We start from the raw sequence: 26,415 nt of genomic DNA, 5'->3' as shown, positions 1-26,415 counted from the left end.
AGGGGCACAGAGGCCAAAGTGGACTCCATGTCCAGAACAAGAGGTGGCCCTCAGAGACACCACAACTGAAATAGGGTGGACTCATCACTTCTCAGCAGTATCCTGGAAGGGATCACCATCTAAAGAGGGGGTCAGGCTGGCTTCCTTCTAACCCTGAGATGGGGCTGTCAGGCCAGAGTAACTTTTACTCCCTTTCTATGGGATTACTCAACAGATAGAGAAGGGTAACGCTGCAAACACAGAACTGTCTCACAGTAAGGCACCTGACAAAATCTCTCCAGTTCACCAGCGTGGACATCACGTGGGCCTGACAATACAGTCTGACAAATTCAGAACTGGGTGAATGAGCAGGCACCAAGCGTGGAGCTGAATGGATCAACGTCAGCCAGACCAGGGCTTCCCGACCCTTTGTGTGTCACAGATCAGGTCCCCAACCCCCTCGTCGGGGGAGGTTTACAGACCCCTTCTCAGAAAAGTGTTCTCAAGAACAAAGGATGGCAAAGGAAAGTAGTGATGTCATCAAAGGATGGGGGTGCCGCTGATGACACGTCCACAGAGCACTTTCAGGTCTGCAAAGTGCTTTACAGATCCACTGAGGCAGATGGGGTTGAAGAGACTGGCCCAGAAGGGGCCACATAGCCACTAAGTGTCTGAGGCCAGATGGGAGCTCAGGTCTGACCCAGGTCAGACCTCTAGCCATGGACCACCTATATATGATACCGAGATCCAGTTATGAAATAATTTCCAAAAGACAAGTTCGCTGACCCCAGGCTGAGAACCCCAGTCCCAGAGGGAGGTCTCTAGTGCAGCACCCCAGGCTCAAGAGCTTCCGGCACAGCCGTCATGCATACAGGCCTTGATGCTCAGCAACTCTTTGGGAGACCCAAAGCTGGGAGAGGACAAACCTTGGCACAAGAGGACCCAGACTGACCAAAGCTTCAGCAGCCCAGCACAACAGGCCAGAGCAAGTCAGATGAAAGTAAATCAGAAGAAACGTAAAGTTGTAAAACCAAAGCTGGTTTGCTGCTTTCGTTGTCGTTGTTTGAAGGACCACTTGAGGGAGAGCAGCAACTCGTGAAAAAAGGCTGGGGGTGTCAGTGGACCACAAGCCCAACACTGGCTCATGACAGCCAGAAAAAAGCTGTTCTGCCCATCCATTCTTGGGTTTCAGCCGGTGTTCTGTTTGCTCTGAGTTTCCTAGAAAAGTTATTCTAGAAGAACTAACTTTGTGTGGAGCACATCATGGCACGTGAGGCTGGCAGGGGCCTCAGGGGTCATCTGGTCCATCCCACCCATGAAAAGGATCCCTCCTCTAACATTCCCAGCAAGGCACCATCAGACCCTCCCTGAGGACCCAGAAGGGAGGGAGAAGCCGTCCCCCTGAAGCCAGCTCCTGCCCCTTTGGAGCAGTCCCCATTTTTAGGAAGTGTTGCCTAACAAGGAAGCCTCAGCTGGCCTCTCTGCAGCGCTCCCCCTCTCCATGGCCTTCCTAAAGTATGGTGCCCAAAACACAACCCAAGATAGGGTTTGCCAAGGGCAGAGGACAGTGACAGGCACCTCCTTATTCCTAGAAGCTCTGCACCTCTGAATTTAAAGGGTGCCTCTGGGGGTGGGTAGCGAAGAGATCCATGGATCCCTAGAGATCACCAGACCCACCTGACTCTGAAGGAGGACCCCCACCCCAACTTCCATGGCCAGTGGTCATCCAGCCTCTATATAAAGGTCTTACAGGAGGGGGACCCAATCAGAAGGCCTGTAGGTCAGGGAAGTGCATGCACGTGATGGGGGCTGAGGCACAGAGGAGATCAGGGTCAAGATGGACTGCTGACCTGCTGGACCATGGCCCCTCCCACCAGCCTACCCCTGAGCCCTCAGGGCCTGCTGCCCTGGGCAGCTCCCAGCCCTAACCCTCTGTCCTCCTCACCTCTCTCCTCCAGCATGAGGTCCAAGGCCTCCATGGTCCCCTGGGCTCAGGGCTTCCTTGCTGATGTCCTGGCTTCCCTGTCCAGTGGGCTTGGCATCACTGGAGCATCAGCATCCCCAGACTTCCTGCTTCTCATCCCCCCGGGCCCTGGAGCTGCAGGGGAAAGTGTCAGGGCAGGTCAGTGCACCAGGGGCAGGGCATCCATGCAGGACAGGGGCACGTGACATTGGGGCAACTCCCCCAGCGGCGTCCCAGCTTCAGCTTGCAAAGAGGAGGGGCCGTGGCTGGAGATTAGTGGGTCTGGGGACAGGGCATGCCTGGGGCACTGCGTGGGGTGACCCACAAGAGGGGGTGCAGGAGGTTGGAGGGCAGGATGGGGATTCAGCCAGCACACACACACACACACACACACACACACACACACACACACACACACACACACACACACACACCCTGACCTCTCAGCGCGCCCCACCCCAACCCCTTGCCTCTCACTCGCGTGAGCAAACACACGGACACACAACAATACACACAAATAAAAATGCACACATGCGTGCGTGCAGTCCAATGCAGGGGGCTCCCCGATTTTTCTTTCTCCCACCCTCACGCGCGCGCGCGCACGCATGGGTCCCCCCAGTCTGTTCTGTCAGGCCATAACCTGCGCGTGTTCGTGGCTGTAGTAGGTTCTTTCTTCCCCGCCCCTCCCCCACGCGTACTCCCCCATTCACCAGCCTCGCCCCCCCTCCCCCGCTCCACAATCAATTAAGGACCGAAAAGTCCTGGGCTCCACGGAGAACTGCGCCTGCGCACAGGGTGCCCGAACTACAGTTCCCACAGTCCTTCGGGCCCCCAAAACAGGAAGAGCTTGGCGAACCACGTGATCTGGTAACCGTGTGTGTGTGTGTGTGTGTGTGTGTGTGTGTGTGTGTGTGTGTGTGTGTGTGTGTGTGTGTGTGTGTGTGTGTGTGTGTGTGTGTGTCTTCCCTTGCATGGCATTCTGGGAAATGGAGTCCCTGGGGTGTTCGGAGTCTCTCCTCTCACCTCCTCCCAGAGTGTTTCCCTGGCAGCTGTGGGGCAGCGGCCGGACGCCTCGGGCTCCGCTGGGGCTCTCCTGCGCTCTGCTCCTCCAGCGCTGTCCGGCCCAGACTCGGTTTCCAGGGCCGTGCTCCCGGACGACCGGCACCTCCGGCCTTGTGTGCCCCGGGGCATCCCGCCCAGGCCCTGCAGAGAAGGGCAGCGGCGTCCCCTGGAGCCGACTCTCGGTCGGGATGCCTGCTTTGCTTTGGGTGGCTCGAAGGGAAAACACCTTCAGTCTGCGCGCTGTTTTTAGGTACAGGCCTTCCCCCTGGCATTTCATGTAAGCATCAATAGCAGAGACCTTTCTGCTTTACCACGTCCTAACCGACCGTGTCCCCGCGCCCCCGGACTTCTTTCTCTACCCCAAATTAAAGTAACATTTATAGGAATCTTGAACAGGGGAAAGATCCCAATATGTTAAATATGAGTGGAGGTTGTCATTCCAATACAACACTTCCTACGCAGTCCCTTCCTCGACCACTCTTCTCAAGTTTTCTCCTGCCCTAAAGGCAGGGGACTTCTTCCTACTAGAACCAAGACGTTTATCCTTTCTTAATTCAGAACGGAGACCCTTCTGAGGATGAACGAAGAGGACACTACTTTTGATGGGTCAATATCACAACCACTTACAAGAATGATGATTTAAAGACAAGAGAACAAGAACTAAGAATTCTCGGTTGTAAATTTTACTTACTAATCTCGATCCATTTCTCTATAAAAGGCCTTTTGTCTTTCAACAAACCCACCTTCCTACAAGAAAGTCTGGAAAGTGTTTATAGATCAGAAAAAAATAGTGTTTATTAACGTTTTCAGTTTTACTAAAAAAAAATTTAAAATATGCTTCCACACTAATATAAAATTCCCAGATACACCTTGCTACTGTCAACATTTCAGACGTATCTTCATAGTCAAAATTTCCAGGTAGGACTAGAAAAACTTCCCCAGTTTTCTCATCTGCCTGAACATTAGCAGGCTCAGGACTCTGTGTAACTTGGTTTCACTTAAAGCCAATTCACTCTCCAAGCCAGACATCTCCAGTGGTGTCCTTGGTCCTCTTGGAAAAGGAAGGAAGAACTACAACTGCCTTAATTATACATACTCCCATGCTTTTCACACATGTTTAATTTCCTTTAATGTCCTTATTCTTAAGGTCTAGATCTATTCCTATTAGGAGGGCTCTGTTCATAATAACAGGACTCAAGTGCTGTAGTTCCCATCTTTTTAACATTGAACCACATGTGACAGCAATCAACAATCAATGTCAATGCTGTGCACCACTACAGTCAACAAGGCTGCATTTAATTAACATACCCTACCTGATAGATGGCAGCTATGTATAGCACTTTAAAGCTAATGCCTTTCTTCTTTCGATCACCTCTAATTTATCCTGTTTATATGATTTTTGCACGTCTTCTCCGTTAGACTGGGAGCTCCCCCAGAGTCGGGAATGTTTTTGCCCTTTCTTTTCCCAGCACTTAGCACAGTGCCTGCAACAGGGTAAATGCTTAATAGACACTTTATTTCTTTTACTGACTGGCATGTGATCTCATTTATCCTTACAACATCCCTGGCAGATAGATGCTATTATCCTCCTTTTACAATTGGGGAAATTGAGGCAAGCACAGGTTAAGGGACTTTCCAAGGTTCACATAGCTACTGTATGAGGTCACATTTAAACTTAGGTCTTCCTGACTTCAGGTTCACTGCGCTACCTAGTTGTCTGGTTACAACCATTTTTTAAAAATGGCTAATTTCAGAATAAAGACGGCTTCCCAGGAATTTTCCCTAGAAAAACTGTCATTTGCAAAACAAATAAAAGGACCAGGGTCTCAGATTAAAGTTAAAAATGGGCAAGCCAGAGAGCCAATCAGGAGCGAGCGTCCCCGTACGTGGCAGGAAGGTCCAAAGGCAACCCAGCCAATCAGGAGCCATCGAGAGGAGGCGGGGGTCGGGGTGAGGTGGGTTGTGTGTGTGTGTGTGTGTGTGTGTGTGTGTGGCTCTCCCGTGCTGGGCTGTGCTTCAGAGGAGAAGGCGACAGTGATAGCGTAAAAACGTCTCCCTGGCGGGGACAGCAAGCAGGCAGGCCCACGCCTCCTCCGTTAGCCGGCCTGCAACCATCGACCATCGGCCCCAAGGCCGCGCTGAAAACATTGGGATGAGGTGAGGCTAGTGACTCGTCACGCCCCAGGGACTCCATTTCCCAGAATCCCTCCCGAAGGCCAGCCCATTGTTCCTTCGTCACGTAGTGCGTGTAGACCTTCCTGCCCCTGAGTAGGTGGGGGAGGGGGGGAGCTGTAATTCCCCCAGAAGCCTTGTGCGCAGGCGCAGTTCCTCAGTGAACCACGGCTTTTTTGGTCCCCGATTGCTTCTGCAGCCTGGGGAAGCAGGACTGGGTGAGTGCGGGAGTGGGAGAGCCTCTTACAGCCACCGGCATGCATGGGATACAGCCTGACACAACGGAGTGCGGGGAGTCACGTGCGCGCGTGGGGGTGGGAAAAAGAAAAGGCGGGGAGCGCCCCGAACTGAATATCACGCACGCACACATGCGTGCGTTTTTGTGTGTATTGTTGTGGGTCCCTGTGTTTGCTCACGCGAGTGAGAGGCAAGAGGTTGGGGTGGGGCGCGCTGAGAGGTCGGGAGTGTGTGTGTGTGTGTGTGTGTGTGTGTGTGTGCTGGCTGAATCCCCATCCTGCCCTCCAACCTCCTGCACCCCCTCTTGTGGGTCACCCCACGCAGTGCCCCAGGCATGCCCTGTCCCCAGACCCACTAATCTCCAGCCACGGCCCCTCCTCTTTGCAAGCTGAAGCTGGGACGCCGCTGGGGGAGTTGCCCCAATGTCACGTGCCCCTGTCCTGCATGGATGCCCTGCCCCTGGTGCACTGACCTGCCCTGACACTTTCCCCTGCAGCTCCAGGGCCCGGGGGGATGAGAAGCAGGAAGTCTGGGGATGCTGATGCTCCAGTGATGCCAAGCCCACTGGACAGGGAAGCCAGGACATCAGCAAGGAAGCCCTGAGCCCAGGGGACCATGGAGGCCTTGGACCTCATGCTGGAGGAGAGAGGTGAGGAGGACAGAGGGTTAGGGCTGGGAGCTGCCCAGGGCAGCAGGCCCTGAGGGCTCAGGGGTAGGCTGGTGGGAGGGGCCATGGTCCAGCAGGTCAGCAGTCCATCTTGACCCTGATCTCCTCTGTGCCTCAGCCCCCATCACGTGCATGCACTTCCCTGACCTACAGGCCTTCTGATTGGGTCCCCCTCCTGTAAGACCTTTATATAGAGGCTGGATGACCACTGGCCATGGAAGTTGGGGTGGGGGTCCTCCTTCAGAGTCAGGTGGGTCTGGTGATCTCTAGGGATCCATGGATCTCTTCGCTACCCACCCCCAGAGGCACCCTTTAAATTCAGAGGTGCAGAGCTTCTAGGAATAAGGAGGTGCCTGTCACTGTCCTCTGCCCTTGGCAAACCCTATCTTGGGTTGTGTTTTGGGCACCATACTTTAGGAAGGCCATGGAGAGGGGAGCGCTGCAGAGAGGCCAGCTGAGGCTTCCTTGTTAGGCAACACTTCCTAAAAATGGGGACTGCTCCAAAGGGGCAGGAGCTGGCTTCAGGGGGACGGCTTCTCCCTCCCTTCTGGGTCCTCAGGGAGGGTCTGATGGTGCCTTGCTGGGAATGTTAGAGGAGGGATCCTTTTCATGGGTGGGATGGACCAGATGACCCCTGAGGCCCCTGCCAGCCTCACGTGCCATGATGTGCTCCACACAAAGTTAGTTCTTCTAGAATAACTTTTCTAGGAAACTCAGAGCAAACAGAACACCGGCTGAAACCCAAGAATGGATGGGCAGAACAGCTTTTTTCTGGCTGTCATGAGCCAGTGTTGGGCTTGTGGTCCACTGACACCCCCAGCCTTTTTTCACGAGTTGCTGCTCTCCCTCAAGTGGTCCTTCAAACAACGACAACGAAAGCAGCAAACCAGCTTTGGTTTTACAACTTTACGTTTCTTCTGATTTACTTTCATCTGACTTGCTCTGGCCTGTTGTGCTGGGCTGCTGAAGCTTTGGTCAGTCTGGGTCCTCTTGTGCCAAGGTTTGTCCTCTCCCAGCTTTGGGTCTCCCAAAGAGTTGCTGAGCATCAAGGCCTGTATGCATGACGGCTGTGCCGGAAGCTCTTGAGCCTGGGGTGCTGCACTAGAGACCTCCCTCTGGGACTGGGGTTCTCAGCCTGGGGTCAGCGAACTTGTCTTTTGGAAATTATTTCATAACTGGATCTCGGTATCATATATAGGTGGTCCATGGCTAGAGGTCTGACCTGGGTCAGACCTGAGCTCCCATCTGGCCTCAGACACTTAGTGGCTATGTGGCCCCTTCTGGGCCAGTCTCTTCAACCCCATCTGCCTCAGTGGATCTGTAAAGCACTTTGCAGACCTGAAAGTGCTCTGTGGACGTGTCATCAGCGGCACCCCCACCCTTTGATGACATCACTACTTTCCTTTGCCATCCTTTGTTCTTGAGAACACTTTTCTGAGAAGGGGTCTGTAAACCTCCCCCGACGAGGGGGTTGGGGACCTGATCTGTGACACACAAAGGGTCGGGAAGCCCTGGTCTGGCTGACGTTGATCCATTCAGCTCCACGCTTGGTGCCTGCTCATTCACCCAGTTCTGAATTTGTCAGACTGTATTGTCAGGCCCACGTGATGTCCACGCTGGTGAACTGGAGAGATTTTGTCAGGTGCCTTACTGTGAGACAGTTCTCCCATGTTTGCATCCTGTCCAAAGGGAATGCAAGTTACCTGACAGCCTCTTCCTGCCCCTTTGTTTTTGTATTTGTTAATTTATTTTTAGTTTTCAACATTCACTTCCACAAGATTGTGAGTTCCAAATTTTCTCCCCATTTCATCCCCCCACCCCACCCCAAGATGGCATGCATTCTGTATACCCCTTCCCCTAATCTGCCCTCCCTTCTATCTTCCCCACTTCTGTCATCCCCTTCCTCTTCTATTTTCCTGTAGGGCCAGATAGATTTGTGTACCTCATTGCCTGTGTATCTTATTTCCCACTTGCATGTGAAAACAATTTTTAACATTTGTTTTTAAAACTTTGAGTTCCAGATTTTCTCCCTTCCCACCCACCCTCATTGAGAAGGCAAGCAACTTGATACGGGTTATACGTGTGTAGTCATGCAAAACATTTCTGTAGTAGTCATATTGTAGAAAACTAACTGTATTTCCTTTTATCCTATTCTGCCCCCCCCATTTATTCTATTCTCTCTTTTGACTCTGTTCCTCCTTAGAAGTGTTTGCTTCTAATTACCCTTTCCCCCAGTCTGCCCTCCGCTCTGTCATCCTCCTGCTCTCTTATCCCCTTCCCACCCTATTTTCCTATAGGATAAGATAGATTTCCATACCGAATTGAGTGTGTATGTTATGTCCTCCTTAAACCAAATCCAATGAGAATAAGATTTACTCATTCCTTCTCACCTTCCTCCACTTCTCCTCCAGTGTAAAAACCTCTTCTTGTCTGTTTTTGGTCTCATGAGTTACAAATATCATCTTTCCATGCAGGAATCATAAACAGTTCAACCTTAATAAGTCCCTTATGATTTGTCTGTCCTGTTTACCTCTTCATGTTTCTCTTGAGTCTTGTATTTTAAAGTTGAATTTTCTATTCAGCTCTGGTCTTTTCATCAAGAATGCTTGAGTGGCAGCTAGGTGGCGCAGTGGATAGAGCACTGGCCTTGGAGTCGCGAGGACCTGAGCTCAAACACTTGACACTTACTAGCTGTGTGACCCTAGGCAAGTCGCTTAATCTCAGTTGTCTTAAAATGAAAAAAAAAAAAGAATGTTTGAAAGTCCTCTATTTCACTGAATGACCATTTTTTTCCCCTGAAGGATTATACTCAGTTTTGCTGGGTGGGTGATTCTTGATTGTAATCCTGTCTCTTTGGATCTCCAGATTATTATATTCCAAGCACTCTGGTCCCTTAATGTAGAAGCTGTTAAATCTTGTGTTACCCTGATTGTGTTTCCACAATGCTTGAAATGTTTCTTTCTGGGTTCTTGTAATATTTTCTGCTTGACTTGGGAACTCTGGAATTTGGCTACAATATTCCTAGGAGTTTTTCTTTGGGAATCTCAGGAGGAGATCTGTGGTTTCTTTCCATTTTTATTTTGCCCTCTGGTTCTAAAATATCAGGGCAGTTTTCCTTGATGATTTCTTGAAAGATGATGTCTGGGGCTCTTTTTTTGATCATGGCTTTCAGATAGTCCAGTAATTTTTAAATTACCTCTCCTGGATCTGTTTTCCAGCTCAGTTGTTTTTCTAGTGAGTTATTTGGAAATGTTTTCTATTTTTTCAGTCTTTTGGTTTTGTTTTAAAGCATCTTGATTTCTCATAAAGTCACTAGCTTCCATTTGCTCCATTCTAATTTTTAAGGGAGTATTTTTTTTCAGTGAGCTGATGGACTTCCTTTTCCATTTGGCCAGTTCTGCTTTTTAAGGCATTCTTCTCTTCATTGGCTTTTTGGACCTCTTTTGCCATTTGGGTTAGGCTATTTATTTTCTTCAGTATTTTTGGGGGTCTGCTTTAGCAAGCTGTTGACTTGTTTTTCGTGATTTTCTTGCATCACTCTCATTTCTCTTCCCAGTTTTTCCTCTACTTCTCTTACTTGCTTCTCAAAATCCTTTTTGAGCTCTTCCATGGCCTGGAATTGATTCATATTTTTCTTGGAGGCTTTGGATGTAGGAGCTTTGACTTTGTCGTTTTCTTCTGGTTGTATATTTTAATCTTCTTTGTCACCAAAGTAAGATAATATAGTCTGACTCTTTTTGCACTGCTTGCTCATGATCCCGGCCAATTACTTGAGTTTTAAACTCTTTGTTAAGATAAGAGTCTGCTTCCAGTGTGGAGAATGTAATGTCCCATGCTTCGGGGGTTTTGTGCAGCTGTTTTCGGAGATACTTCTAGGGACCTGTAAGTTTTCCGTTCTTCTAAGGTGGTATGATAAGGGGTGAGGTGTTTACTCCTTTCCTGGCCTGTGCTCTGGTCTATGAGTGACGACAAGCACTCCTTTCTGTCCTGGAACTGTAAGGAGGGTTTTTTTTTCACAGCCACTACAAGCTACACCACGCCAGTGCTCCTCCTTGCCCCCAGGACAACCACCCTGAGCTGTGACGCAGATCCAAACATGGGCAAAGCAAGAGAATCCTGCCTCAATACCAGCAAAGAGATCCCTGCAATCCCGCTCTGATCAGCCACTTGATTTCCCCTCAGTCTGTGGGCCAGAAGCTCTCACTGAGGTCACAGACTTTTCCTACTGACCTTCTAAGTTGTCTTTGGCATTTGTGGGTTGAGAAATCTGGAAACTGCCACAGCTGCCTGTGATTCAGTCCTCTGAGGCCTGCTCCAGGTTTGCTGAGGCCTGGTCTTTGCCTCCACACCCATGCTAGACTGTGTTCCTCTCTCAGCATGGTGCAATATACCTTTCCAATCAACCATCCAGGTTGTCTTGGGCTGGAAATTTGTTTCACTCTGTCTTTTTGTGGGTTCTGCTGCTCTAGAATTTGTTTAGAGCCATTATTTACAGGCATTTGGAGGGGTTTGGGGGAGAGCTGAAGCAAGTCACTGCTTTTTACTCTGCCATCTTTGTTCCACCCTTCTTGGTATCTTACATTAAAAAGATTTTCCTCTTTTTCCTTTCTGTTTTCTTTGCAAAACAAAACCTCATATAGGCCAAGTTGAGCCATTACAGTATGCTTTTGGCTGGGAGCATTTTGGCAGCTCCTTAGCCTCTTCCCTCAGCCTGTGGCTCTGCTTTGTCCCATGGGAGGTCCTGTCTGGAACATTGGGTTGTCCCCTTAGCAAGGGGTGCTCCTGAGCTGCTTGTATCTCCAGATTGGTGGGGTTTTTTCTGTCCCGTTGACTCATACATTTGTTTCCACGCACCTCCAGCCCTGTGACCACATTCTCTGCCCACCATGTTATCAGCCAAGATCCTGAAAGCACACCCTGAACATGAGCTGTTGTGATGGTTCCCGCTGCAACTACCTCCTAGCCACGGGGATTCACTCGGAAGGGACTCAGTGATTGAAAGTCTTTGGAATCTTTCTATGGGCCTTGAGTGCGGGTGTCTCTGTGGGGTCTGTAGATCATAGTAGGTGTTTAGGGCACAAATATAGGGTCTTTTGATGGGCCAAAAGTGTAAGGAATCTTCCTGGGGCTGCAGGGAGTCTTCTCTACGCAATGGAAGTAGTAGTGTTCTATGAGCCACACATGTAGGATTCTTTCTACAGATTTCAGGTGTAGGGATAGGGATCTTTCTCTGGATTACAGGCGTAGCAGTCTCTCAGCTGCAGGAATAGGAGTCTCTCTCTGGACTACAAATATACAAGTCTTTCTACATGCTACAAAAACAAGGGCTATAGGAGAGAGAAGAGGTCTCTTTCTGGGGTACAGGTGCAGGGATTTTTCTACTGGCCATAGGTGTAGGGATCTTTCTGCAGGCCACAGATGTATCCTATCTAGCCTTGTTCCAACTCTGCTTTGTACAGAATCATTCCCTTGGGAATCAAGATAGCCAGACAATTCATCGGCTGTACCTTTCTTGGGGAGTGCTGGATATCCTAGTTTTTTCCCTATCTCTGCTCCCGTGCATTGTGCCCTTTATGTTTCAGCATGAGATTATGCCATTGATTTTTCACCTATCAAAATGCATCCAAAGTTTTAATGTAATTTTCTCCTCATAAGAACGTGTGAGAGAAATTATACTGGGAAATATTGCCATGTTTCAGAGTTGGAATTTGAGGTTTAGACAAACTGAGTGACATATTTAGGGCCTCATACTTACTTAGTATGAGAACTACATTTGAGGTCTTCTTATTCTTAATTCTGTGTCCTTTTCCATAAACCATGCTGCTGCTTTGTTCACGAGCTTTTAAAAAACTCATTTAGATAATCCTATCTATATACCATAACTTGTTCACCTTTTCCCAAGTTTGTGGGCACCCGCACAGATTCCCAATTCTTACCAACTCAGAAAGGGTTCTAAATATTTTTCATATCCCTGGTTTGTTTTCCTTAGTACTAATTCCCCCTACCTTAATCTACCCTTCCTCTAATGCCCCCTCTTCCCTTCGTTTCCTTTACCTCCTATTTCCCTGTTGACTAAAATGTATTTCTGTACCTTGTTATGTATGTGTGTGTATTCTTTCTTCTGATCAATTCAGATGGAGTGAAGTTCAAGTGTCAGCTGCTCCTCCTACCCACTCTTCCTCATTTGTATAGATGTTTACTTATATACCCTGATTAGATAATTTTCCTCATGTTCTTTTCCTCCCCTTTTCCCAGTGTATTCCTTTTCATCTCTGTCCTTTTATTAAAAACATCAAGACCTAATGGAGCCACTCCCAGGCCTGGCCTAATTGGACTCCCTCTATGAACCCTGATAATGATACTGTTCAGAAAGGTGACACACATTTTTTCTCCCCATATTTAATTATAATCGGTTCATCCTTTCTTAATCCTTTACCATTATTCATTCAGTACCTTTGTACATTTCTCTTCATTTTCTTCACTCCCAAGTTTGAACTTCTCATTTTCTCCATAGCTTTGGTCCTTCCAAAGGCTTGGAAATCTTCTATTTCTTTAAAGGTCCATTCCTCCCCCTGCCGCCCCCCCCATGGCTTTATAGTAAGTATTGCTAGGTAAGTTATTCTTGGCTATAAGCCCATATCCTTTGCCATCTGAAGTATCATATTCCAAGTTCTCTGCTCCTTTTTAGTGATGGCTGCTAAAATGTGTGATTTTCACTCTGGTTCCTTGGTACTTGAATTCTTTCACTCTGGCTACTTGTGTTTTTTTTTTCTTTGATTTAGAGGCTCTGAATTTTGGCTGTGATGTTCCTGGGAGCTTTTTTTTGGAGGGGGGTTCTTTCAGGAGGTGACAAACAGATTTCTTTCTTTACCCTCTAGTTCTAAGAGATCTGGGCAGTTTTCTTTCAAAATTTCTTGAAATATGATGTCTAGACATTTTTTGGTCATGGAGCTTAGATAGTCTAATGATTCTTAAATTTTTTTATGTTTGATCTGTTTTTTAGGTGTGTTGTTTTTATAGTGAGATACTTATACTTTCTTGTATTTTATTCAGTTTTTTGACTGTTTTAATGTTTCTTGTTGAATCATGAAGTCATTGTCTTGTATTTGGTCTGGTTTTATTTTCAGGGAGTTTGTTGCTTGGGCAAGTTTTTGTACCTCTTGTACCAAGCTGTTAATTCCTTTTCCAATTCCTGCTTCTGTTAGTTTCATCATACCAGTTGATAATACTTCAAATATTTTAAAACAACAAGCACATCTTATTTGAAGTTTTCTCCGTGATAAACATTCTCAGGGCTTTTACCCAATCTTCAAGTTTTGGTATCCTGATTATTGACCATCTTTCTACTTCCTCCTCCACTCTACCCCCCCATTTCAAAATAATAATAATAATAAAGCAAATTTATCTAGTGTTGCATGTTGTGCTTTTTATTATATCAGACCACCAGATATTTATTCACTTGAGCTGTCTTCCAACAGGTTTTACCCCGACTTGAAATGGTGTGAATGAATCTTTGAACATTAAATAACTGTGGTCTTTAAGATTGATCCCTGTTAAATTTCATATCCTGCTTCTTGGGTTTCTCCACTGAAGTCGTATACCAATACTTGTTCAGGATATGAAAGTGGTCTTTGGCCCCCTTAGCCTATGCCAGGGGAGGGTAAGTTGTGGTGGGTCCTGCTAAGCTTGAAGATCTTCTGGTGTCTAGTCTTGACCATTGTTGATATGGCTTTCCTAGCAACTTCGATAAGCATCTGCACCAGGTTATCCATGGAGTGAATGAATTTTGGGGCCACAGAAATCCTAGAAGGTGAAATACCAAACAGTAGAGGGGTTGTAATCTATGTCCATGGAGCAAGTACACACACATCCTTGAAGCACTTGAAGATATTTGGCAAATAATTCCATCTCCTTTAGGTTCTTAAATCTGAATTATGTCATTATTAGCTGTCCTTCATAGCTTTGTGTTGGCAATAGATATGATTAACACATCTTCCTTGTTTTGAAATTCAGTAAAATTATGGAAGAGAGTGAAGTATATAACCTATTGTATATGTGGCAATAGCTACTTCTTTGCAGGTTAATATCTATCTAGTAATTTGATTCTGTTATACGTGGTATTTCAGTCAGTCAGAGATCTCATAACTGAAATGTATTTTATGACCACTCTTTGCATCAACAAGGATAACCTAAAAGATTTTTGTCAGATATGTCATTAAAATCTAATTCCATGATGACTTCTAATCATCCTTCTAATAGAGTAGGATGAATTCTCATCAGTAAAGAAAGGAGGGATAGTTGGCATGGTTTGAATTTTTTGCCTTTTGATTACTTACAAAATATGTGCTCTGATTTGATCAGACATTAACATCAAAAGGGTAAGTGACTTCTATATAGCTCTTTGGGTTCTACAAAGCAGTCTAAGTACTTTATCTTATTTAATCTTTACAACATCCCTACAGCTGTTGGCATCCCTATTTGGTAGATTAGAAAACTGCACCTAGAGTTTAGTGACTTGTCCTGATTTCAAATTCAGTGCTACCTCTTGCCAGTTGTAGTTTTCAGAATCTACCTCTTTCTCCATTTAAAAAGGTATGGCATCTGTCACAGTTCTTCTAGGAACATACTTTTTCTTCATGATTTCTCAGAGATTAACATATTTTTGCAGGTTGTTTGAGTACCCTGTGATATAATCTGGATACTGGAACTTACTCACTTTGAATACCTGTTCTTATGATATCTCTCAGCATTGACTTCTGATCCTTATATAATGTTTGAGAAGCACTTAAGTGGTATAGAAGGAGCCATGGACTAAGCTAGTCAGAAGATCTGCGATGGAGGCCTGTAGTCAACCCTCATTAGCAGTTTGGTCATTCACAAAGTTAAGTTTGCTCTGAGCCTTCCAATGTAACAGTGTGTGTTGCAGCTTGCTTCATAGGGTTGTTGAAAAGATTAAATGAGGTAATATATGTGAAAGCATTTTATAAACTGTCATCACTAAAAACATTTAAATGCTGGTATTTAATTTATTCATTTCAGAATGGAAAACTGAGCCTGAAACAAAGGAATCTGTTTCAGATGACATTGTTATGGACAAATCATCCCAGGAACAATACTCAAAAGATGATTACCAGTGTGCCAAGTTGGGAGAAGAATGGAATTATGATCCTGAGAAACCTTCTGTGCACAATGAATGTGGGGAATCATTCAAGTGTAATTCAAACCTTTTTCAGGATCATATAATATATAATGTAAATCAAACTCGTGATTATAATGAGTTTGGAAAAGACTTAATGCAGGGTAAACACCATACCGAGCATCAGAAAATCCATCCTAGAGAGAAACTTCATGTGTGTAAAGACTGTGGCAAAACTTTTAGCTTCAGCTCATCCCTTATGTACCATCAGAAAATTCATACTGGAGAGAAACCTCATAAATGTGATGAATGTGGAAAAGCTTTCATTCTTCGAACACAGCTTAATTCCCACCAGCGAATTCATACAGGAGGGAAACCTTACGAATGTAATGAATGTGGAAAAACTTTTAGATACAATTCATCCTTTACATACCACCAGAAAATTCATACTGGAGAGAAACCTTATGAATGTTATGAGTGTGGGAAAGTCTTCAGAGGGAACACACAGCTTAATTCCCATCAAAGAATTCACACAGGAGAGAAACCTTATGAATGTGATGAATGTGGGAAAACCTTCAATCAGAGCACACAGCTTACTTTCCATAAGAGAATTCATACTGGTGAAAAACCTTATGAATGTAATGAATGTGGGAAGGCCTTCATGCAGAGTGCACATCTTGTTTCCCACCAAAAAATTCATACTGGAGAGAAACCTTATGAATGTAATGAATGTGGAAAAGCTTTCAGTTCTAGTACATCCCTTACTTACCACCGGAGAATTCATACTGGAGAGAAACCTTATAAGTGTAATGAATGTGGAAAGGCTTTCATCCAGAGTGCACATCTTACTTCCCACCAGAAAATTCATACTGGAGAGAAACCTTATGAATGTAGAGATTGTGGGAAAGTTTTTAGCTCCAACTCATCTCTTATTTACCACCAGAGAATTCATACTGGAGAGAAACCTTATGTATGTAATGAATGTGGGCAGGCCTTCAGAGTGAACACACAGCTTACTTCCCATCAGAGAATTCATACTGGAGAAAAGCCTTATGAGTGTAATGAATGTGGGAAAGCCTTTGTCCACAGCACACATCTTACCTTCCACCAGAGGATCCATACTGGAGAGAAACCGTATGAATGTAACGAATGTGGGAAAGCTTTCAGCTCTGGTTCATCCCTTACCAACCACCAGAGAGTTCATACTGGGGAAAAGCCTTATGAATGTAATGAATGTGGGAAATCTTTTAGACATAATTCATCCTTTCTTTACCACCAGAGAATTCACACTGGAGAGAAACCTTATATATGTAGTGAATGTGGAAAGGGCTTCATTCTCCGAACACAGCTCACTTCCCACCAGAAAAAGCATACTGAAGAGAAACTTTATGACCATAATGAATATAGAAAAGCTTTTTAATACAGTGAATTGCTGATTTATTCCCCGGACACTTTGTAGCAGAAGGAAATGTTCGTGTAATAATGTTGGAAAGCCTTCAACTGGAGTATACACTTTGGCATCAAGATGTTTGTCCTGGAAAGACTTACAAAAGTAGTGGATGTGGGAAAGTATTCCTTTTAAGCTCAGAGAAACTTTATAAGGAATTATGGGAAGCTCTTCCAACAAAGTGTACACAATAGAGAATACCAGAAAAATACTGGAGAGAAGTCCTGTAATTGTAATCCATGTGGGAAGGGCTTTAAACATCGATCACCCTTTAATTACCATAAGAGAATTCTTGAAAGTGAATTTTTTGGAGAACATAACTGACTCCTTTTGTTCTGTGTTGGCCATTTTTCTATGTAGGAACCCTGCATGAACTGAAGGACCAGCTGCTATAGTTGGTTCTCTTCAACTTCTTCTTTCATCCTCTAATTGGTACAAAAAAGACTTGATTGCTGAAAAAGGAGGATTCAGCAGTCTCTGGAATGTCTTCCCTCCCTTATCTAGCCTGACAGGTAGTTCCCTTTGACTGAGTGAAATTAGCTGTGCTAAAAAGGGCACATCCCTTCTCAGTCTCCTGTAGCTAATCGTATACACTTTCTTTGAAAAGTCCATGTTTTTCTTTGTAACACCAGTTGCATTTTAATGAACAGCCATCTGTTTTCTTTTTTCCTTTGTTTCATGTAATGTATAAATAATGTGAAAGACATATTTGCACCAACTGCTGGTGGAGTGTGTTGCTCTCTGAGTGTATGATAAAACCTGTTTCTCTGATTCGTGCTGGCATATTGGCAAAGGCTATTCAAACTGATAAGAAAATTCATGCCACAATTTTGGCAACATGGTCTGATACTGGCTACTTCAATCTTTACAGATCCCCATCTCCAAGAACTTTCCAACCACATACCAGTGAGTTCACCAATTCAGGAACTTCTAGAGATGGGGAACTGGGAGGGCTGATAAAGGCACAGCCTAACACTTTTGTGCTCCAAATCATGAGATCTACAGAGACAAGTGAATGTTTTATGTATTTTTGTATCGTGTGGTCTGGTTTTGTGTCGTTCGTGCTCACTCAGTGTCTTGGCCAACCTTCCTATCTGAATTCTTTGTTAAATTTTTATTCTGATCTGGTATCTGGCACTAAGATACCAAGGAGCCTTTGGAAAAACTATACCTTGGTAGTGCAGAACCAGAGGAAATTCTGGTGGAGGTCAAATAGGTTGTCTAACCATAAACTCAAGTTGGGGGGGGGGAATCCCAAATATTAATGATATAAAGCTGATAAAAGCCTCAATTTGGCCTTGAGTAATCAGTCATCATATGGCATCTGCTTGGTATTTCTTTTCTAGAACAGAATCTTCAGATCCATTTTGATGAATTGGGAAAAAAATTCTAGGAAGGGCTAGTGTCTAAGTGAATTTGTCCTTTGTTAAACTAAATGACCATCCTATACTTAATCTTAATACATAAAGACCCTGGCCATTATGATCATGAAATGATTTTGATTATGATTTCATGAACATGATCATGAAACCTTATAAATTCTAGAGGAAAAAAATAGAGGTCCATTTCCCAAAACAAATGAGCTATTGATTTATTTGGGTAGATTTTGAAGTGCATAAATTTTGCCAAGCAAATTGTGAAGTTAATGAATCTTTCTCTTGGGGAAAGAGAGTGCTACCTCCTCATGAGGCTTTGCCAGACGATGGATGCTGGCATTCTTTGTCACATTTTCCAGCTAGTGCTCCACCACTTGTCTCAGATACTCCCTCTCTGGAGATACCAGCTACCCAGAGACAGTACCCTATTCTTTTAAGGGACAGTAACGTTGCCTTTTACAACCTTGCCCTTCAAAGGCAATAAAAACCTCTCTCTGAAATCCTCTTGCCGATAACTTTTATCTTCAGTGAATGGGATGAGAAGAGAGAAAGGTAAAGACCAAGATGCAGGAAGATCACCAAGTGCAACTTTTAGCCACCTTGCAGTAGAATTCTGGCCAAGACTGCTATCTTGTAGGATGTAAAGGGAACAATGTATTGTCTGTTACTACTGCCATCACCTCTGGCACTGGCAGAAGATATGCCCTTTTCATCCAAGATACCCAGCCAGTTACAGTGTTAAACTGTCCCATTCCCAGTAACCTTTCCGTAGAAAATAAGGTGTGGGAAGGAGGGAATGAGAACTTTATGCCACAAATTTCAAATCTTTCAAAAGATTAATTCTGTATTAATTCTAGCCAGGTTGGGAATGCACAGAAAGAGATTGATAAGAGGGATTAAAATCCTTTCCCCATTTACATAAATTTATGGTATTGAAAACTAATTAGAGACTAAATTTGTGACTGTAATTTCTTTACTGTGAATTTCCAGAATGTGTTTTGGATGTTTTTATAAAGGCTGAAATAACCTCATGAGTTTTGGGGGTTGATGCTCTCTATTAAAAAAAAAAAAAGAGAAAAAGAAAACTTTGTGAAAATCACATGCAAATAGCGCTTCACCTTTTTTACTACCCTCTCTCTTCCTTGAAGTGTGACATATTTATTGTTTTAAGGTAAGAGTAGAAGATGATTTCACTGACTAGAGAAAGCTAAGAAAGCCTTACACAGTAAAAAATAAAAGAAAATAGGTAAAGAAACATGGTTCTGAAGTCTGCAGTTTCTAAGTATCTGGTGTTTAAGAACCACATAGTGCAATTATTAACTCTTCTATACAAATTGGAAAGAAAGGTTTGTTTAAATCCTCAAAATTTCATCTTAAGGGAAAGTTTTCATTTTACCTCTGTGTTCTGTGAATGACTTAATAAAGTTTAATTGCCTAAGTAAATTAGAAGCAGAGTCAGCTTAAAAAGAAATTAGAATTGACTGCATTTGCAAGCCCTTAAAGAAGCAAATTGGAAATGTTTTACCTGAGAAAATAAGGAACTATCTGTAAACCTTAAAGCTTTAATTTTGATCAAAGAAAAAGTAAAAGTTTTGCAGTTAATTGGAATTGTATAACAAAACTTGGGCTAATTTAGAGAGATTTTGGTGGCATAAAGAAAACTAGTTTTGTGGATAGAGTGGGATGTGATTGGGAAATAAAAGATATGAGGAACTGAGAAAGTAGAGAAAGAAAGTGAAGGGTTGAATCAGTTTGGAAATGAAGGTTCAGTTTTGAAGGGAACAGAAAGTTAAAGGATGTTTGGAGACCATTTGCACTTAGACAGTGTGGATATAAAGCTTAATTAGAAGGCAATGAGAATTGAGAGTTAAGATTTCTCAAAGAGCAGGAATATAAAACTAGTGATTTTCTTTACCCAAGTTGGCAAAGTACAGAGTCCTTATCTTTGCCTGCTACCAAAATGTCCAGAAGAGTCAAAAGAAAAGCCAGGAAGGTAATAAAGTATTATAGAGAAGTTTAAGTTAAATCTTACAGCTCGTCTCAATTAGAGGAGAATAGGAAGATCTCAATGCCTGTAAAATGATTGTTACGTCTGGAGAAGTGCTTATTTCCTCTTAGAGAGTTAAAAGTTAATTTTGAGATTTCTTATGATTGCCAAGCTTTATTTCATCAATTTGTTCATGTAGAAAAGTAGCTAGAATCGTGGCAACATTTAAAATTGAGCACTTAAAAATTTTTATTTATATTACCTTTTGATAAATCCGGGGAAATTACTATTTTCAACATGAACTGTGTTCTGAATGGTAATTACTGATGCCATCTTTGTAATATAAGGGCAGTTCAGTTTTAATTACTCTATACTGATCTCTGAATGCAACTAACATAGAATGCCAAAATTGATAGATGAAATGGTTTTCTTTGTAAGATAAGATAATTCAGAATGCATTCAACTGAGTTGATGTCATCTGACTTGCAATGTTTTGTTTCATGTTTTTAAGTCCATAATATTTTTTAAAATTATGTTCCTAATTTTTTGCATTGTGATTTTAGGAAACCACATAAGAAATGCTGTTAATTTGAGCGTACTTACTTACACACTTGTATTATTAGGAGATTAGCTCCTCCTTTGATCTGAATGCCATGAAATGATGAATTTGAGCTATCACATATTATTATGGTAAAAACGCACAAACACACACAACAAAATCTTGTCTATTTCCTTGGTTATATTTTGCTTAAAAAATGAATAATGATGGTAATTATTTAGAATTTGGCAAAACCTAAAAACCTTGTAAATTCTTATCTATGAAATTCTTTAAGGACTTGCCAGGTCCTTTGGATCTTCTACTTAGGCAAGATCATAAAATTTTATCAGCTCCGTGGAAGAAGGAGCTGAAAGAACATACATGACAAATGAGAACTTTGCAAATTCTAAAATAGTAAATTGGATTACTAATTATGAAATTTATGAAAACAGTTAAACTAGATAAAATTATACCTGGAAAATATGCATTGAAGTTATGTGTTTGAGCCAACATAGTATAGATCCCAGTGAGAATATTTTTCTTTTTGCCTTAGAAGTTAATATATGATACCCTAAGATATCCAAACTGACAGAAGTCACTGTCTTTCTCAAATTTGAGTGAACTATATCAAACATCCAATTTTTGTATAAATCCCTAGAATATGATTATTTTCTTAATCTTTAACTACTTGGTTGTGACATCAGAATATCTGAATATATACATACACAGAAATGAATTAAAGTTTTTTTAAAAAAAATACCTTGTATGTACTTGGTGAATACTGAGGATCAATTTTTTAAATTATTTATTATAACCAAATATTGCAAGAACAAGAAAACAACTGTATCTTCCCTTAAATTGTGAATAGTGGAATTTTCTATGTTAAAGGAGTTAACTTCTTGGGAGTATAATTGGATTTGCTCTGAGTTTTGAATTCAGGTATAACTTTGAATTATTGCTAATTCAACTGAATTATTGTACCATTCAGAGGAAATGCCATGAACAGCTGAAAGGGTATGTGTTCTGAGAAATGCTACAGGTGGATGTAAGTGCCTGGGAAGACTGAGAAAAGACAGCCTTATGAAGGTAATGGCAGGATTTTCTAGACTCAGTTTCCCCACTGTGGCTCTTTTCTTTCTGAATAGCAAAATTTCCCACCTGGTCATGTGGGAGCCTGGCTATGATACCCTATGAATAATGTGAAACTTGCATGATTGGCTGTTCCAAAATGCTGCTATGAACCAAAAATCAGCAAAAAAACCCAAAAAACCCAAAAAAGTTTATCCTGTTATATTTATGATAGGTCAGTCTGTGCTTTAGGCTTAAACCTGAGGGAACAGTCTTCATATTGTTACAACCATGTCCTTCCTTTTTTCCCTTTCATAGCAAATGTCTATAACCATGGTAGGTGAACTACAAAGGTTTTCTAATGAATCTTAGTGTTACAGTCCTTGAGCTTCTCTGAGCTGCTGTATTGGGATGCAGGTAGGAAGGCCCCTATTGCTTTTATTTTTACTATTTGGAGTAGGTAACCACTACTCATTTCAACTTTCTGACCTAAGTTATTAGGACAAGTTAGTTCATAGGCTTGCCATCTCCTTGCTCATTTTAATACTTAAATATTTGTGTATAAGATTATGTCCTTAAAGAATCACATTCTTTCTGAATGATTTGAAGATAAAATATGTCCTTATGGGTTAATTATGTGATATGGGATAAAGATATAAACACTTTAATTTTAATGAAGTAGTAATCTTCATTTTGTAAAAAGCAACAAAATTAGACTGTTTCCATGTGAGAACTATGATATATATGATTGACTTTCAAGTGATTTCCATTGAGTAAAGGAATATAATTAAAGATTCACAATAATTGTAACTGTATTAGTAGCTTTAGGACTTCAACTGTTGTGCCAGTGAAAAACAGTGGAAAAGTCCAAGGAAAGATGGTGGTCCTAAATGCTGTATTTCAAATTTTATCCTGGAGATAATGAGGAACTACTGAACTTCCTTGATGTTTCTTTCAGGTCCATTAAAATATTCACAGATGCCTGTCCATACAAATGCCTAAATATACAGGCTTTGGATAGGTTTTAATAATTGTTTATAAGATCTCAAGTTGGATTGAGGCTTTCCTGTATTGAATTAGTTTAATTAGTTATCAAGAAACTTTTAAACCATTTTTAAAATATAAGGATAAAGAGGAAATAAATGTTATCCATCTCCTTCACAAAACAACTTCGACTACTGTACCTGGAGCTACATACATTATACATACATTGGGAGAAGAGAAGAGAAATACTTGTGGTCCTCGGCAAACCATGTAATATGTCAGGAAAGGTTCGATGAGATTTTGAAAGCATTAGCTTGAGACTGGAAAAACAAGGATGGCTAGATAAAATATACTGCCATTCTCTAGAAGCAATATGTTTTTGTGGTTTTACACGTCAAAACTAAAGCTCTAGTAGCTTAACCATCCAGGGAAATATGTGAACAGTAAATACAGAATTCAGTATTCTCTGTTACTCTGTAGAAATTGCTACTTGCCCTCAGCAAATGGCCAAAGATCACATCCCCTCCCCTTAGTATATGTGGCTATATATGATACAAAATAATTGGATATAGACGCATTAAACGTAACAAGTCTTTACAGTCACATAATTCTAAAGCACTTAGCTTTAGGAAAAGGTTTGTTTCAATTTGTTAAAGCTCATACATTAAATGGACTAATTCTCCAAAGCATTTTGTCACATGCAAGATGGTTAAATGAATGTTAAAACAAAACAAAACTTTTGGATCTTATTTTGGGAATGTTTAAATGGGAGATGGATTGTTTTAATTTCTGTTTGAGGTCTCACTCTGATAATATCAAGAGAAAGGAGGACTCATTTTACAAAGTCAGTTCTCAAGGATCCTTTTTAAGATTGTTCTTTAGCCCATAGATAGCATTGTCTAGAATGATGTCTATTTGTGCCATATGCAGGTTTCAGGTAAAGATCTAAAGAAAAAATAGTATGTAAATATTAAAAACTAAACTTTCAAATGAGTTACAGGTAACCTAATCTGATGTTCTTCCTATAGCCGTGATGTTCCTAAGTTTAACTCCATAAGACTTATACCAACTTTCACCATGTGAACTAATTGCTGGAAAACCAATGTAAATAGTTGTGTCAAGCCTTATTACTAAACTGTATCAAGTCTTATTACCAACAGGTTGAAGACAGAATTACTTTAAAGAATCTCCATAAGTGACCTGGAACCTGGAAAGTAGTCGAAAAAATACCTCTGCAAATCCACTCTGTAAACAAGGTGAAAAGGCCCATTCCATGTATTTTTGACAACTAACACCTCAGTTGAACACACAAAGATTTTGATTCAAGGATGCATGTCTCTGAGTTTAAGTAGATTAAGCTGGACATTTTGTGGACAGTGGTCAAGGACAGTCCCCCTTTAACACAGAATTTCCTAGGGAAAGTGTTTCCCAGAAGCAGACGACTTCATGAAGTAGACAGCTAACCCAAAATGATGGAAAAAGAAACCTGTTTTCTAAGTGCATGTTATGATGCATTCTCTGTTTTGTTTTTCCCCTCTGACAATACAGCTACGTTTATTGTCTGTTATCTCTTAGAAGTGCCCTGTTTTTGTCTTAATTTTCTTGTTCCTTCTTAGATTCACTGTAGTACAACTGGTTAATTTATTGATTCAAGTTTGAGGATCAGTTTTTAAGAGAATGTTCTGAATTTTGTATGATTTCTTACCCACATATTTTTGTTTCATAACCGCTATAACCCTCTTTGGACCAAGTTGCCTATTTTGCTATACAAGTTGACTTAATTTCATCCTCATATTAGGTGTCCCATAGAAAAAATGGTTTTATCTAGGGACAAGAGGAGAAATTGTTAAAAAAGAATATTTGGGAGAATATAACTAACTCCATCGTATTCTGTATTTGCAATTTTGCTGTGCATGATGCCTGCATGAAGTGAAAGACCAGCGGCGACAGCTGGCTCTCTTCACTATCTTCTTTCCTCCTGTAATTGATGCAAGAATGATTTTTTTTAACAAGAGGACTCAGTCATCTCTGGAATGTCTCCCCTTATCTAGCCTAATATGTAGTTCCCTTTGACTTAGTGAAATAACCATACCAACAAGGGCACATCCCTTCTCTGTCTCCTATAGTTAATGATACACATTTTCCTTAACAAACATACTTTTTTCTTTGTATAACCAGCTGCACTATAATGAGCAGCCATGGTTTTTTTTTTCTTTGTTTCATGTAATATAGAAATACTACTAGCTGAATTATGAATGACACACATTCCCATCAAATGCTGCTGTGGTGTGTCACTCTGTATAATAAAACCTGTTTCTCTGATTTGTGCTGGCTTATTAGCAAAAGCTAGTCAAACTGATAAATTCATGCAACAGAATGCATATTGTAATTAACTCTTATGAATGTAATTAAAATGGGAAGGCTTTCAATGAGATTGCACACCGTATTATTGATCTTCCAAAAATCTTTACTTGGATGTGAAGGCCTTTAGTCAGGAAATCTCTCACTAACTATAAGACATACTGGAAAGAAACCCTATTAATGCAGCAAATGCAGGTGTGTGGAGATAAAGGGGCCTTACTGTAGGCATGGAGATAAGGCCCTTATGTCTATTTCCCCTGGTTATTCACCAGCTAATACTTTCCAAATGGGTAGTTTTGTGATGTCTTGACACACAAGAAAGGTGAAAGAGCCTATGCTCAAAACCAAACTTGTTAAGGGTAGAGTTGCTTAGCTCTTGGTCCTGTGACAAGATGCAGTAATAGGACTACTAAAATAAGCCACCAGGGAGTGCATTCCATTAGGCCTGAGGAATTTTTGCTTTGAGACCCACAGCTGAACTCATTGATGGAAATGCAAACAGCTGGGAATGTAATTAGTTCAGGGACAAGTAATTTAAATCAATTAAAAGTCCTTGGCTAGAAGCCCACGATAGCTTTCCAGATTTGACAAGACACCCTGATTCATGCAAGCTGCTGGAAACTGCACAAAGCCACTTTGGACATGTCCACATCAGGGATATCTTTGCTTATTAATTATGTATCTTTGCTTGAATAAACCTTAGCATTAAAAAAGTAAAAGTGCCGTGTCTGCCTCATTATTTTGCTGTTTCCCACTCAGCTGCCCTCCTCTGGACTTCATCATGCCCTAGAAACCTCTTCAGCTTTCAGAACCACTTCAGTCCTGGAACTCATCAGTACCCCAGGGGCCCCTCCCCAAACCTCCATTTAAGGAAGGTGTCAGGCTAGCCATCTCTTTATTTCCCACCCCACTGAACTCTTCTGACTTCTTCATCATACCCCATACTGGATACCTCCCCCTTTCTACCTACCTGCTTTGCACCTTCCTTCAGGGTGCTGTCTTCTCCCATTAAAATGTAAGCTCCTTAAGGACAGAGGCTGCTGTCTTGTGCCTCTTTTTGGTGTCCCCAGTGCTTGGCATAGTACCTGATGCATAGCAAGTGTGTAATGCTTATTGACTGACTATAGGAAACAACACGACGGCCGGCTGGACACATGGAGTCATGGAGGGTGTGGCACAAAAGCTGGTAAAGGGTAGACCTTGACCATTTCCTCTTCTCTATCCCCATATTCATGAAAATTCAGCCTCGGTTTGAGTTGACGTGATGACTGCATTATGCATTCACAGTGTTGTCCTAGGAAAATATGAACTTCTGCCAGTTGTCATAATTCATTGTGAAGGAAGGGATTTAAATGAAATAACTACTAATAATATACTGGGGAATACCTAGGGCATGACATTCATTTGTTCAAAAGAGTTTAGATAGTGGATACTATGT

The 26,415-nt window shown here is 42.4% G+C and overlaps 2 protein-coding genes across 6 annotated transcripts in view; one reads left to right on the top strand and one right to left on the bottom strand.

The window, feature by feature from the left end:
* LOC110219746 (uncharacterized) overlaps nucleotides 1-2,782 on the bottom strand; it is a 28,584-nt gene extending 25,802 nt beyond the window's left edge. Inside the window, exons 1-2 of one of the 3 annotated variants that reach the window (XM_021003371.2) lie at nucleotides 2,695-2,782; nucleotides 1,925-2,077 (exon numbers count right to left, since the gene is read on the bottom strand). In XM_021003371.2, coding sequence (XP_020859030.1) covers nucleotides 1,925-1,958 — 34 coding nt within the window. In that variant the 5' untranslated portion in view covers nucleotides 1,959-2,077; nucleotides 2,695-2,782. The other 2 variants (XM_021003369.2, XM_021003370.2) reach the window with 2 other exon arrangements.
* Nucleotides 2,783-4,947: 2,165 nt separating this feature from the next.
* Nucleotides 4,948-24,183, top strand: LOC110219755 (uncharacterized). 3 transcript variants are annotated; one of them, XM_021003389.2, is made up of 3 exons: nucleotides 4,948-5,161; nucleotides 5,910-6,062; nucleotides 15,120-24,183. In XM_021003389.2, the coding sequence occupies exons 2-3, from the start codon at nucleotides 6,029-6,031 to the stop codon at nucleotides 16,634-16,636; spliced, it is 1,551 nt and encodes a 516-aa protein (XP_020859048.1). In that variant the 5' UTR covers nucleotides 4,948-5,161; nucleotides 5,910-6,028; the 3' UTR covers nucleotides 16,637-24,183. The 3 variants fall into 3 exon arrangements, 2 of the variants coding, with proteins under 2 accessions (XP_020859048.1, XP_020859047.1); XM_021003388.2 differs by lacking the exon at nucleotides 4,948-5,161 and adding an exon at nucleotides 5,252-5,394; XR_002327737.2 differs by lacking the exons at nucleotides 4,948-5,161; nucleotides 15,120-24,183 and adding exons at nucleotides 5,263-5,394; nucleotides 10,100-10,681.
* Nucleotides 24,184-26,415: the final 2,232 nt, after the last annotated feature.

This window comes from Phascolarctos cinereus, unplaced genomic scaffold, assembly GCF_003287225.1.
Source record: "Phascolarctos cinereus isolate Bilbo 61053 unplaced genomic scaffold, phaCin_HiC Scaffold_726;HRSCAF=1367, whole genome shotgun sequence".
In the NCBI taxonomy this organism is placed as follows: Eukaryota; Metazoa; Chordata; class Mammalia; order Diprotodontia; family Phascolarctidae; genus Phascolarctos; species Phascolarctos cinereus.
Note: the sequence above shows the minus strand (reverse complement) of the source record. Positions and strands in the feature narration are given on the sequence as shown.

What these genes read in the sequence shown, in the direction of transcription:
- LOC110219755 (XM_021003389.2), top strand. Translation starts at nt 6,029, where the DNA reads ATGGAGGCCTTGGACCTCATGCTGGAGGAGAGAG. An exon ending in CCTCATGCTGGAGGAGAGAG is followed by an intron (nt 6,063 to 15,119) that starts GTGAGGAGGACA and finishes TATTCATTTCAG; the next exon opens with AATGGAAAACTGAGCCTGAA.